This window comes from Muscardinus avellanarius (assembly GCF_963383645.1).
Source record: "Muscardinus avellanarius genome assembly, chromosome: 1".
NCBI lineage: Eukaryota > Metazoa > Chordata > Mammalia > Rodentia > Gliridae > Muscardinus > Muscardinus avellanarius.
The window spans coordinates 109,354,577-109,367,366 of NC_137786.1; the positions used below are offsets into that span (position 1 = coordinate 109,354,577).

At 42.8% G+C, this 12,790-nt stretch overlaps 1 protein-coding gene across 7 annotated transcripts in view; it reads left to right on the top strand.

Moving 5' to 3' along the window:
• SIMC1 (SUMO interacting motifs containing 1) overlaps positions 1-12,134 on the top strand; it is a gene marked incomplete at both ends in the record, with an annotated part of 73,862 nt that extends 61,728 nt beyond the window's left edge. For all 7 annotated transcript variants that reach the window (XM_080696909.1, XM_080696906.1, XM_080696907.1 and 4 more), the window contains 3 exons: positions 831-987; positions 1,162-1,246; positions 11,872-12,134. In XM_080696909.1, coding sequence (XP_080553035.1) covers positions 831-987; positions 1,162-1,246; positions 11,872-12,134 — 505 coding nt within the window. The remainder of the gene's footprint in view (positions 1-830; positions 988-1,161; positions 1,247-11,871) is intronic.
• Positions 12,135-12,790: the final 656 nt, after the last annotated feature.

Below are 12,790 nucleotides of genomic sequence, written 5' to 3' on the forward strand. Positions count from 1 at the left end.
CTTATGATAGGAGTCTAGTACCGTCTACTCTCTTACGGCTGGATCTAGATGTTGGCCTCCTCCATACCTCGTTTTACACACACACACACACACCCCTCATATTTCTTTAAGTTCCTGTTACATTCCTTTACCTCAGTTTAACTACCAGCCTTTCTAAAACAAAACCTTCTTTTATTTATATTACTATTCCTTCTTGTACCAAACAGTATCTGGTACATTTCAGGCATTCAGAAATATTTGCTCTCATGGTTAATTCTCATAGTTACAGATGTAATTCTTTTTTTTTTGGGGGGGGGGGTACTGAGGATAGAACCCACAGGCCTTCTACCTCTTCCCAGACTTATTTCATACTTTATTTGGAAACAGGATCTCACTAAGTTGCTGAGAGCCTCACTAAGTAGCTGAGGCTTCCCAAGCACTGGGATTACATGCATGCACCACCATGCCCAGCTTACAGATGTAATTCTTTCTGGTGTGTCTTAACTTGTCCTTCTCTCTCTCTCTCTCACTCTCTCTCTCTTTTTAAACATGTCTGGGGATGGAACCTAGGGGCTTCAACCTCCAAGATAGCACGTCCTGCCCTATTTTTTATTCATTTTGAAACAGGGTCTTACTAAATTACGGAGGGCTCACTAAGTACCTGAAGTTATCTGTGAATGGCAATCCTCTGGTCTCAGCCTTACGAATGCTGGGATTATGAGCGTGCACCAACACACCCGGCTTAGCTGTCGTTATTTTTAGGGCAAATGTTAGAACATGTAGGGTAAATTGTAGTATATATATCTTGAAACATAATTGAGATAGTTAACTTCTTCCTCTTTTCTATGCAGAGAGATGTTCTTCACTACCATGGAAAGCCACCTTCTGCGCTGCAAAGTGTTAGAAATCATATTCCTCCACAGCTGTGAGACACCCACCCGCCTGCCCCTATCTCTAGCCCAGGCTCTCTATTTTCTGAACAATTCCACCTCTCTGCTCAAGTGTCAGGTACAGTTTTTTTCTGCTTTAATTCCAGGCCTAGAAACCTTTTCCCTAATTCTGCCCATGGGATTTTAGCTTGAAACACAACTTTTTGAGTATTATATAAGAATGACTTAAACTATACAAAAACTTTAATAATGGAAGGCATCTATGAGCAATTTGTTTTTTCTGTCTCTGCAGTCAGATAAAACCCAGTGGCAGACTTGGGATGAGCTGGTTGAGCACCTGCAGTTTCTGTTGTCCAGTTATCAACATGTTTTAAGAGGTAAGGAACATGTGTTCACAAATAGGTGACATTATAATGAATAGTAGTTACTCAGGAGATTCTAATCTATTCATTGAAGCATTGTTCTTTGGTTGTTATTATAAGGGACAATGAATAGCAACTGGAATCACTGCTATGAAATAGGAATATCACATATTTTTGTTATGGCTGATAAAAGTGATCCTCCTAGTATTAGAGTATATAAGCTGGGGCGGGGGTGCACACTTGTAATCTCAGTACTTGGGAGACTGAGACAGGAGGATCACAGCCTCAATAACTAGTGAGATTTTCACCAACCTTGCAAGACCCTGTTTCAAAATAAAAATAAAATCGGACTGGGGGTGTAGCTAGAGGTAGAATGCCCCTGAGTTCAATCTCCAGTACCACAAAAAAAAAAAAAAAAGAAAAAGATTGTATAAGCAAAATTAATGTAACATGAGCAGTAGTGACCTGATTACTCCTGGCATCTGACTCTGACCTCTCACTGCAACATTTTTGTTGGACACTTACTCAATGACTGTCCACATTGTAAACATCTGGTAATACAATGCAAATACAGAGCGAATAAGTAGCAAAAGACAAAAGATGTGAGCTACCCTAAAGCTCAAGGAAGTCGCTCTTCAGAGACACTCAAGCCCAAGTGAAGCGGCCAACCTGTGAAGACCTTGGGAGGTTAGACCAGGTGACACTCAGGCAGTGAATGTTGACAAAAGAATAATGGAATTGTTTCTTCAAATAAGAACACTTTTATTACCCAAGGATTATTGAGGACCTTGGGAAAACCAAAAAAACTGGTAAATTATTAATTACAAAAAAATAGTAATTATTTTTAAAAAATTTAAAGGGAGGCATTTGGCATTTCTCCTACATACGTTGTGCTGAGGAGGACATATTACCACATGTATGGTGCTCTTGCCAAACACTCATGACCAGGATCCAATCACAGCGAAGCATCAAATCCAGATTGAGTGACCTTCTACAAAATAAATGACCTATACGTTCTTAAAGTCCCAACGTCTTAACAAAGACCAAGATTCTGTTCCAGATTAAAAACAAAAATGAATATTAAATGTAGTACATGATCCTCCACTTAATCCTGAACTAGGAAAAAAGAAGTTGTAAAGCTGGCATGTTGGCGCATGCTTATAATCCCAGCATTTGGGAGTTTGGGAGGCTGAGACAGGAAGATCTAGGTTCGCAGCCAGCCTCAGCTACTTAGGTCCTTTACAACTCAGTGAGACCCTGTTTCAAAATAAAGAATAAAAAATAGGGATAGGGCTGGGGTGTAGCTCAGAGGTAGAGTGTCCCTGGGTTCCATCTCCAGTACCGCCAAAAATATAATAAGTTGTAAAGTATGCTATTACTTGGGGTATAACTCTGTCGTAGAATGCTTGCCTAATATGTGCCAGGCCCTGAGTTTGATCTCAGACCCACTTAAAAAAAAAAAAAAAAAAAAAAAAGCTGGGCATGATGGCACAAGCCTGTAATCCTAGTACTTGAGAGGCTGAGCTAGGAGGATTGCAAGTTCAAGGACAGCCTCAGCAAGTAGTGAGACTCTCTTCAACCTAGCAAGACTGTTGAAAAATAAAAATAGGGCTGGGAGTACAGCTAAGAGGTAGAATGCCTCTGGGTTCAATCTCCAGTAACACATACACACAAAAAAGACATTGGGAAATTTGAAGAGATTAAATAATAGTATCATATTGAGTTTTTCTTCCTATGTTTTTTTCTTTGTTTTGTTTTTTGTTTTTTGTCCTGAGAATTGAACATATGAACATTCTACCTGTGAGCTACCCCCCAACTCTTTTTGAAACAAGGCCTTACTAAGTTCCTGAGTCTAGCCTTAAACCTGCAATCCTCCTGTCTCAGCCTCCTAAATACTGGGATTACAGGTGTGCACCACTGTGCTTGCCTTAAGTTTCTTAATTTTGATAATTATATTGGATTTTGATATTACTATTACAATTTATATGTCCTTGTTCTTACGAAATCTATTCTGAATTATTTAACACAGTGTCTACAAATTTATCCTCAACTACTAAGGGAAAAATATACATACAAAATTTGCTTGCCAGTCAGGTATGATGGTGCACACTTGTAATCCCAGTATTTGGGAAGCTGACACAGAAGGATCACAGGTTTGTGACCAGCCTCAGCAACATAGAACTTAGTGAGATCTTGGTTCAAAACAAGAAAAAATTGTGCCAGGCATGGTGGCGCACGCTTGTAATCCCCACGCTTGGGAGGCTGAGACAGGAGGATTGCACGGGTTCGAAGCCAGCCTCAGCTACTTAGTGAGGCTCTCAGCAACTTAGTGAGACCCTGTTTCCAAATAAAATATAAAAAAAGGCATGGGAGTATAGCCTGGAGGTAGAAAGCCTCTGGGTTCCACCCCCAGTACCACCAAAAACAAAAAGAAAAAAGAAAAATAGGAGTAAGACATAGCTATAAGCATAGAGGTAGAATGCCCCTGGGTTCAATCCCCAGTGCCACACACACAAGAAAAAGCACTGGTTTTAAATCTCAGCTCCACCCCTTACTCTGTCTCAAGCCTCCCAAATTCTGGGATTATAAGAGTGCACCACCACATCTGCCTTTCTTGAGGTTTATGTAACTGTTTCTTTTGGAAATCTAGCAGAAAAATTAATATTTAAGGAGCTTTGCTTAAAGTTCATCTTTAATAGTTTTTAAATTACCTTCATCTGAACCTAGAACAAAGGCTACTCTGAAATTTCATTTTGCCAATATTTGAGCAAAGTAGCCCCACTGTGACATGGGTGTGGGGCTTTCAGTTGAGCTCCCACTTCTCTGGCTAAGGAAATCAGTGCCCCACACCCCAGTTTCATGGCCAGGTGGCTCACATTCGAAACTCAGCAAAATTAGATATTGCCGTCTGTAACTGTGTGCGGTGGTGCACGCTTGTAATCCCAGCATTTGGGAGGCTGAGACAGGAGGCTCGCAGTTCAAGGACAGCCTTAGCTACTTAGTGAGGTTCTGTTTCAAAACAAAGGATAACACATAGGGCTGGGGATGTAGCTCAGAGGTTGAATGTCTCTGGGTTGAATACCCAGTACTGCAAAAAAAAAGAAAAGAAAAGAAAAGAAAAGAAAGAAAGAAAGAAAGAAAGAAAGAAAGAAAGAAAGAAATTGCTATCTGTGCTCGAATTTTCCTAATGCTTATAAATAGTCAAAACGTCGTATTCTGAAAGTACATGAGTCCTAGGTTTTGTTTTGGTGTGTGTGTGTGTGTGTGTGTGTGTGTGTGTGTGTGTAGTGGAGAGCGGAGGGGTAACTGGGGATTGAACCCAGAGGCATTCTGTCTGTGAGCTACACCCCAAGCCTATTTTTATTTTACTTATATTTATTTGTTTGTTTGTTTGTTTTTGTGGTGCTGGGGTTCCTGGGAGCCCTTCTACCTCCGGGCTACACTCCCAGACCTATTTTTTTGTATTTTTATTTAGAAACAGGGTCTTTTAAGCCAGCGCGGCTGGCTTCGAACCTCCGTGATCCTCCTGTCTCAGCCTCCCAAGCACGGGGATTACAAGCATGTGCCACCACGCCCAGCTTTATTTATTTATTTTGTGTGTGTGTGTGTGTGTGTGTGTGTGTGTGTGTGTGTAGTACTGGGGGTGGAACCCAGGGGCTTTTCTACTGTCGGGCTACACTGCCAGACCTATTTTATACTTTATTTGGAAACAGGGTCTCACTAAGTTGCTGAGAGCCTCACTAAGCAACTAAAGCTGGCTTCAAACTTGCACAATCCTCCTTTCTTAGCCTCCCAAGTGCAGGGATTATGGTCTCACTAAGTTGCAATGGACCTCAACAAGTTTCTGAGGCTGGCTGAGAAACTGATCCTCCTGTCTCAGCCTCCCAAGTAGTGGTATTACAGGCATGTACCACAATGCCTGGCTGAGTCGTGGGAATAATCTGAATACCACGCAACTGTGATAGTTTAGGAAGTGTAGCCCACAGAAACTAGTCATCCTGAAGAGCCATTATAGCCTTCCTGCAGGGAGCCCTGACATAGGGGAGAGAAAAGCAAAAGCAGGCAACAGATACATAATTATACACTCATCCAGGCGCCTCTGCCCAGCTCACTGGAGAAACTCTTACCAGAGGAGGAGAGAACTAAAGAGTGATTCTCAGGCTTTGGGTGGCTGGAGAGATGGAGGTGGAGTCGGCGTGAGGACGGAGTGCCCCTGAGGTTAGGGGTGGGAGTTGCAGTGGCCCCAGGCCTTGGGGTGGCAAGTAGCCATGCCTCTCCAGGCCTGATAGTTGCTGCCCATTGGGGGAAGTTATCGGCCTGTGCTGTGTTATCAAAGCAACCTTTATCCTGCCCAGGGATGTGTCCTGGATGGCACAGCCCTAGATCTTGGCGCAGTTGCCTGGCACCCTGCAGACTCAGCTCAGACACTCACTGGCTAGAGTGGGCTGCTTCCCTCACTCCCCACCCACGTGGCTGTGTATAACGGCATCTGATTTATTGCTTTGATTGCACTTGTGACAAGCTATAATTATTGTTGTTTTTTTCATTCTCGGGCTTCCCGCAACCTGAGTGTTAGTCCACAGGGCTGGGCTCAGGCCTGTGACTCCACTATCCCTCCAGTCTATCCCAGTTCCAGAAACATAGTTGTTGCTCACTGTTAATTTTTGTTGCTTGAATGTTGAAAGGGCCCTACGGTTACATCTCAAGGCAATGTTTCCTGCTTTTTCTGATTTTGGACACACTGTAGTATATTTATTGTACTTTTTTTCAGGCTATAGTTAGGCCCAGTAGTATAAATTTAGAGGGACATTTTAAGCATTTTCACCCGAAAGTTGAGGGAAAAAATAATGAGCATATTATCTGAAAATGTAACATAGTAAACTCTTTAAAATAAGTTTATTCTGTTTCCTAAATTTTGGGGCACAGCATAGTTAAGTCCTTTTCCTAGCCCTGTTAATGAAGTGTCATTATCCTCATTTTATAAATATTATAAATGAGGAGATTGAGAAATGGCACTCTAGTGTACTCTGGTGCGTCTGGGAGTCAGGATAAAGTCCTTAGAATGCTCTCACTGCCTTTGCCTTGCATGACCTCAAGCTCCACACACTGTTGGGGCTGGTCCGTGGGCATTGGATGAGATATCTTTATAACTTTTTGTCTTCCTCAGTATTTTAATTTCCAGGCCTAATGAAAAGTTGAAAGGCTAGAATAATAAGCACTCATATACCCTTTATTTTTTATTTATTTTTTTTTATTTTTATTTTATTTATTTTTTTTTTTTTTTGGTGGTACTGGGGTTCCTGGAAGCCCTTCTACCTCCGGGCTCCACTCCCAGACCTATTTTGACATTTTTATTTGGAAACAGGGTCTCCTAAGCCAGCGCGCGCGGCTGGCTTCGAACCTGCGCGATCCTCCTGTCTCTGCCTCCCAAGCGCGGGGATTACAAGCGTGCGCCACCACGCCCGGCACTCATATACCCTTTAGCTTGATTCACCAGCTGGTAACATTTTATCACATATGGCTTATCTATTACTCCATCTATAAACTTTGGGATATGGTGGGTATGGAAGTTCCTCAAAAGACTAGAAATGGACCCACCATGTGACCCAGCTGTACCACTCCTTGGTATTTATCCAGGAGAAAAGAAGCCAGCATACCGTAACAATATACGCTGCCCATGTGTATAGCAGCACAATTCACAGTAGCCAAGTTATGAACCAGCCTAGATGTCTCTAGATGAATTGATAAAGGAAATATATACACAATGGAGTTTTATTCAGCCGTAAAGAACTACATTATGTCATTTGCAGAAAAAAAAAAGATGGAACCTGAGAGCATTGTGTTAGACAAAATAAGCCAGACTTGGTCAAGAGTCATCTCTCGCCGGGCATGGTGGCGCACGCTTGTAATCCCAGCATTCGGGAGGCTGAGAAGGAGGATCGCAGTTCGTGGACAGCCTCGGCTACTTAGTGAGGCCCTCCGCAACTCAGTGAGACCCTGTTTCAAATTAAAGAAAAAAAAAAATAGGGCAGGGGGTGTAGCTTGGAGGTCAAATGCCCTGGGTTCCAACTAAGTTGGGGTGGAGGTCTTATGAAAATAAGAGACCAGTAGAATTAGAAAAAGGGGACCAGGAGCAGGGAAAGGGCAGGTACTGGAGAATAAAACTGAAGAATAAAAAGAAAATAAACGTTGGGAGCTGGAACAGTTTAGAGTAAGTTGGACCTTCGTATTCCTGCTTGAATATCCTAAGAATAAGGATATTTTACTGAGCACTCACTGTTACCACAGCAAGAAACTGATTTTGGGGGTTGTGGATAGTGGGGATTGAATCCAGAGGCATTCTACCTTCAAGCAACAGCCACCCGACTTTTTTTTTTTTTAACAAGTTCTCTGCTAAATTGCTGAGGCTGGCCTTGAAACTGAAATCCTGCCTCAGCCAGCACGGCTGGCTTCGACACGATCCTCCTGTCTCCGCCTCTCCAGCACAGGGGATTACAAGCGCGCGCCACCACGCCCGGCTGAATAATATCTTATTTGGCAGTTGGTTTTGAGCCGGTGTGTGGTGGTATGTCATGCACTAGACTTCCTAGTCATACGCTTGGGTTTCCTATAGTTCAGTGTAGTTCCCAGCCATGGGCTCTCCATGAGTCCAGGATCCCATAAGTGGGATTATCTCATTATTTCCTCATGATCAGATTCATGTTAAAGTCTATTGGCAAGAATACTAAATAGACGAGCCAGGCATGATGGCACACTAATAATCCTAGTATTTGAGAGGCTGAGGCTGGAGGATCAGAGGTTCCAGGACAGCCTCCCCAGTTTAGTGAGACTCTCAGCAACCTAGTGATACCTTGTTTCCAAATAAATAAAAATCAGTCTGAAGTGTAACTTAGAGGTAGAATGCCTCTTGAGTTCAATTCCCAATACCACACACACAAAAAAGAAAAAAAAACCCAACACCAACAAAATAGCGGGTATGGTGGCACAGGCTGAGACAGGAGGATCACAGGTTTGAGGCCAGCCTCAGCAAACAGAACCTCAGCAACCGAGCGAGATCCAAAAGCCAGGCGTGGTGGCGCACGCTTGTAATCTCAGCATTTGGAGGCTGAGACTGGAGGGCTGTGCTTCACAGGCAGCCTCAGCTACTACTTTGTGAGGCCCTTTGCCAGCTTAGTGAGACCCTGTTTCAAAATAAAGAATAAAAAATAGGATGCCAGGTGTGGTGGCGCACACTTGTAATCCTGGCGCTTGGGAGGCTGAGACAGGAGGATGGCACAGGTTCGAAGCCAGCCTCAGCTACTTAGTGAGACTCTCGGCAACTTAGTGAGACCCTTTTTCCAAATAAAGTATAAAATAGGTCTGGGGATATTCCCAGAGGTAGAAAGACCCTGGGTTCCACCCTTGGTACCACCAAAAAAAAAAAAAAAAGGTTAAGGGTGTAGCTCAGAGGTAGAATGCCCCTAGGTTTGATCCCCAGTACTGCAATAAATAGATGATAGGTAGGTAGGTAGGTAGAGGGAGGGAGGGATAGGCAGGCAGACAGGGTGTGGCTCAGAGGTAGAATGCCCCTGGGTTCAATTCCCAGTACCACAACGGAAAGAGAGAGAGAGAGAGAGAGAGAGAAAAGAAGAAGAAGAAGGAGGAGGAGAAGGAGGAGGAGGAGGAGAAGGAGAAGAAGAAGAAGAAGAAGAAGAAGAAAGAGAAGATAGATGAAGACGCAAAGGCAGGCTGGGCACGTTGGTTTACACCTGTAATCCTAGCTGTTCTGGGGGCTGTGGCAAGAGGACTGCAAGTTCGAGACCAGCCTGGGAAATTTAATGAAACCCTGTTTCAAAATAAAATAAAAAGGGCTGGGGTGTGGATGTAGCTCTATGGTAGAGATCTTGCCAAGCATGTGCAATCCCCAGTACCAGAAAAAAATAAAAATAAAAATGTCATTTTGGTCCCATTATTTGACTGAGGTAGTACATAGGACACTAATTCATTATTTTCCCTTTGTTAATAGTAATTATTGAGAATGAATATTACATCAGCCTTCTACTCGGTGGTTTTAGCATCCATTTGTGGGGGTTTTTTTGTGTGTGTGGTACTGGAAATGGAACCCAGGGGCATTCTACCTCCAAGCTATACCTCCTAGCCCTATTTTTATTGTTTATTTCAAAACAGGGTCTCACTAAGTTGTGGAGGGCCTAAGTAGCTGAGGCTGGCTGTGAACCTGAGATCTTCCTGTCTCAGCCTCCCAAAGTACTGGGATTACAAGTGTGCACCTCCACACCTAGCTCCATATGTGTTTCTTACTTGAGTCAAATGTAACTTTCTAGTTGTACCTTCCTTCTGAATGTGTTTTGGGGGGTTTTCTTTTTGTTTGTTTGTTCTGTGTGTGTGTGTGTGTGTGTGTGTGTGAGAGAGAGAGAGAGAGAGAGAGAGAGAGAGAGAGCGCGCGCGCGCGCGCAAGCGTGCACGAGCAAGCACGCAGTACTAGAGATTGAACCCAAGGGCGTTCTACCTTCATGCTACACCTCCAGTTCTTTATTTTTTATTTTGAAACTGGCTTGCCAAGTTGCTTAAGGTGTAAGTTGCTAAGGCTGTTCTCGAACCTGCAATCCTCCTCCCTAGTAAATTTCTACCTCCGAGCTACACCCCCAATCCTATTTTTTAGTCTTTATATATATTTTTTTGGGGGGGGGGTCAGGGGTGGGTCTTGGGATGGGACCCAGAGGCATTTGACCTCCAAGCTACACCCCCTGCCCTATTTTTTCATTCTTTATTTTGAAACAGGGTCTCACTGAGTTGCGGAGGGCCTCGCTAAGTAGCTGAGGCTGCCCTCTAACCAGTCTTCCTGTCTCCGCCTCCTGAATGTTGGGATTACAAGCGTGCGCCACCACGTCCAGCAATTTTGTATTTTTTTTTCAATCCTTCCTAGAGCTAAAGTGTTATTACACACCAGCAAATTAAGATAATACATGCCAATACATCATTGACGTGTGTGTGTGTGTGTGTGTGTGTGTGTGTGTGTGTGTGTGTGTGTTACTGAGAGTGGAACCCAGGGGTTTGTCTACCTCTGGGCTACACCCCCAGACCTATTTTATACTTTATTTGGAACAGGGTTTCACTAAGTTGCTGAGAGCCTCACTCAGTAGCTGAACCTGTGCGATCCTCCTGTCTCAGCCTCAGCTACTTGTAATCAGGGATTACAAGTGTGCACCACCACCACACCCAGCTACCTATGTTTGTTTGTTTTTTAATAATACATGTTCATACTGGAACCCTAATTTCCACACCAGGAAATTAATTCTTTTCTCATCCTATACATGAATCTTTCTTCTCTCACAACAAGAATCTTTCCTTCTAATAACATGTATTATATTTATTCACTTGTTCTATTCTGTATTACATACAAATTGATTTCAGAGAGCTGAGCACAATGGCTTATACCTGTAACCTCAGCTACTTGGGAGGTTGAAGCAAGAGGATCACAAAATCAAGACCAGCCTGGCAGCTTAGTAAGACCCTGCCCCCAAAATAAAATAGAAAGGGCTGGGGATACAGCATGGTGGTAAAGCATCCCTGGATTCAATCCCAAGTACCTCAAAAAAAAAAAAAAGTTTTAGAATTACCAACACAACAAACTTAGTAAGTTTAGTAATTCTTTCTAGTTCTTTTCATACTTAAAATCTCCCCTAAATACACTCAAATTTCACCTGATTTTTTTTCTTTTGGGGGGGGGGTCTAGGGATGGAACCCAGGGGCATTCAACCTCTGAGCCACACCCCCTGCCCTTTTTTTTCCCCCTTATTTTGAAACCGGGTCTCACTGAGTTGCAGGGGGCCTCACTAAGTAGCTGAGGCTGTCCGCAAACCGCAATTCTCTGGTCTCAGCCTCCCGAAGGCTGGGATTACAAGCGTGCGCCACCACACCCAGCTTCACCTGATTTTTTTTTTTAAGTAACTATATTAACCTGAAATAGTTTCACCACTGGGCATGGTTGTATCCCATGTAAATAAACCCAGTGCTTGGGAGGCTGAGATAGGAGGATTGCAGGTTCACATCATCAGCAATTTAGTGAGACCCCTCTGCAATTTACACCATTTCAAAAATGAAAAATAAAATAGGGCTGGGGGTGTAGCTCAAAGGTAGAATGCTCCTGGGTTCAATCCTCAGTACCAAAAATAAATAAAGTTGTTTTTGTTTTTTGTACTGGGAATGGAACCCAGGGACATTTTACCTCTGAGCTATATCCTCAGCCCTATTTTTCACTCATTCTGAAACAGGGTCTTACCAAGTTGTGGAGGGCCTAAGTTGTTGAGCCTGGCCGAGAATCCGGATCTTCCTATCTCAACCTCCCAAGTCCTGGGATTACAAGTGTACTCCACCACATCTGGCTTAGTTTCATTATTGAATGTAGGCTTATTGTGTAACTCAAAAGGGAAAAACTAAAAGAGAATATAGTTTAAAATATGTAAAATTTGAAAATCAGAGCAAACCAAAAATATAGGACCTTTGTTACTACAGAACTCACATGGCCTTTGACTTGTCTCCCAGACAAGCTAGGCAATAGACCTTTACCTACTAATGTTAGACTTCATTTTCTCAAATCATAAATAAGAAGCAATTTAGTTTAATGCACTTTTCTCCCACAGAGCACTTACGGAGTTCAGTGATCGACCGAAAAGATTTGATTATCAAAAGAATTAAGCCCAAGCCCCAGCAAGGAGATGACATCACAGTCGTGGACGTGGAGAAGCAGATTGAGGCCTTCCGCAGCCGCCTGATCCAGATGCTGGGGGAGCCTCTGGTCCCCCAGCTCCAAAACAAAGTGCATTTGTTGAAGCTCCTGTTGTTCTATGCCGCGGACTTGAACCCTGATACAGAGCCCACTCCACAACACTGGAGTGGCCCCTGAGGGCCTTCTAAGCACTGAGTACCAAGAATACCTCCTCAACTTTGTCTCCAGCTACTTAGGAGCTCTGGAAGTATGAACAGTAGTTAAGAATCTCACCGGACCAAACCTATTTTATCTGTAGATTGTAATAACTTTCTAACTCTTTAGTATTTTTTTTTATAATCCTATCCTGGCCCATTCTCAAATATGACTTAGATATACAAGGTGTATATATATTTTTAATAAATTATTTATCTACATACTTTTTTGAAACAAGTAATACTATATGTACTCTGTTTACCATTTCCATTCAAGATGTAAAAAGAATCCCTCTGCTGAACAAACTATATGCTGATATTTTATCATTCAAGATAATGACAACCTGTTTTCTGGGAAGACGTTTGTTTTTCCATAATAGAACAGTCTTCTGTATGACTTTTATATTGCCTATGAATATGACTGTGGCCAGTCTACTAAGATCAAAGGGGGGCATAGAAACAAAAAGACAGGTTGTTATGAAACATTTAATGTTAAAAGAATACAATAAAAAGGCAACAATTTTTCAAAATACCAAGTTTACTATGCTTAGGTTCAGTGATTGTGGGTAGACAGAATGGCTGTGTGTGTATGTGTGTGTGTGTATGTTACTGGGGATGGAACCCAGGGGCATTCTACCT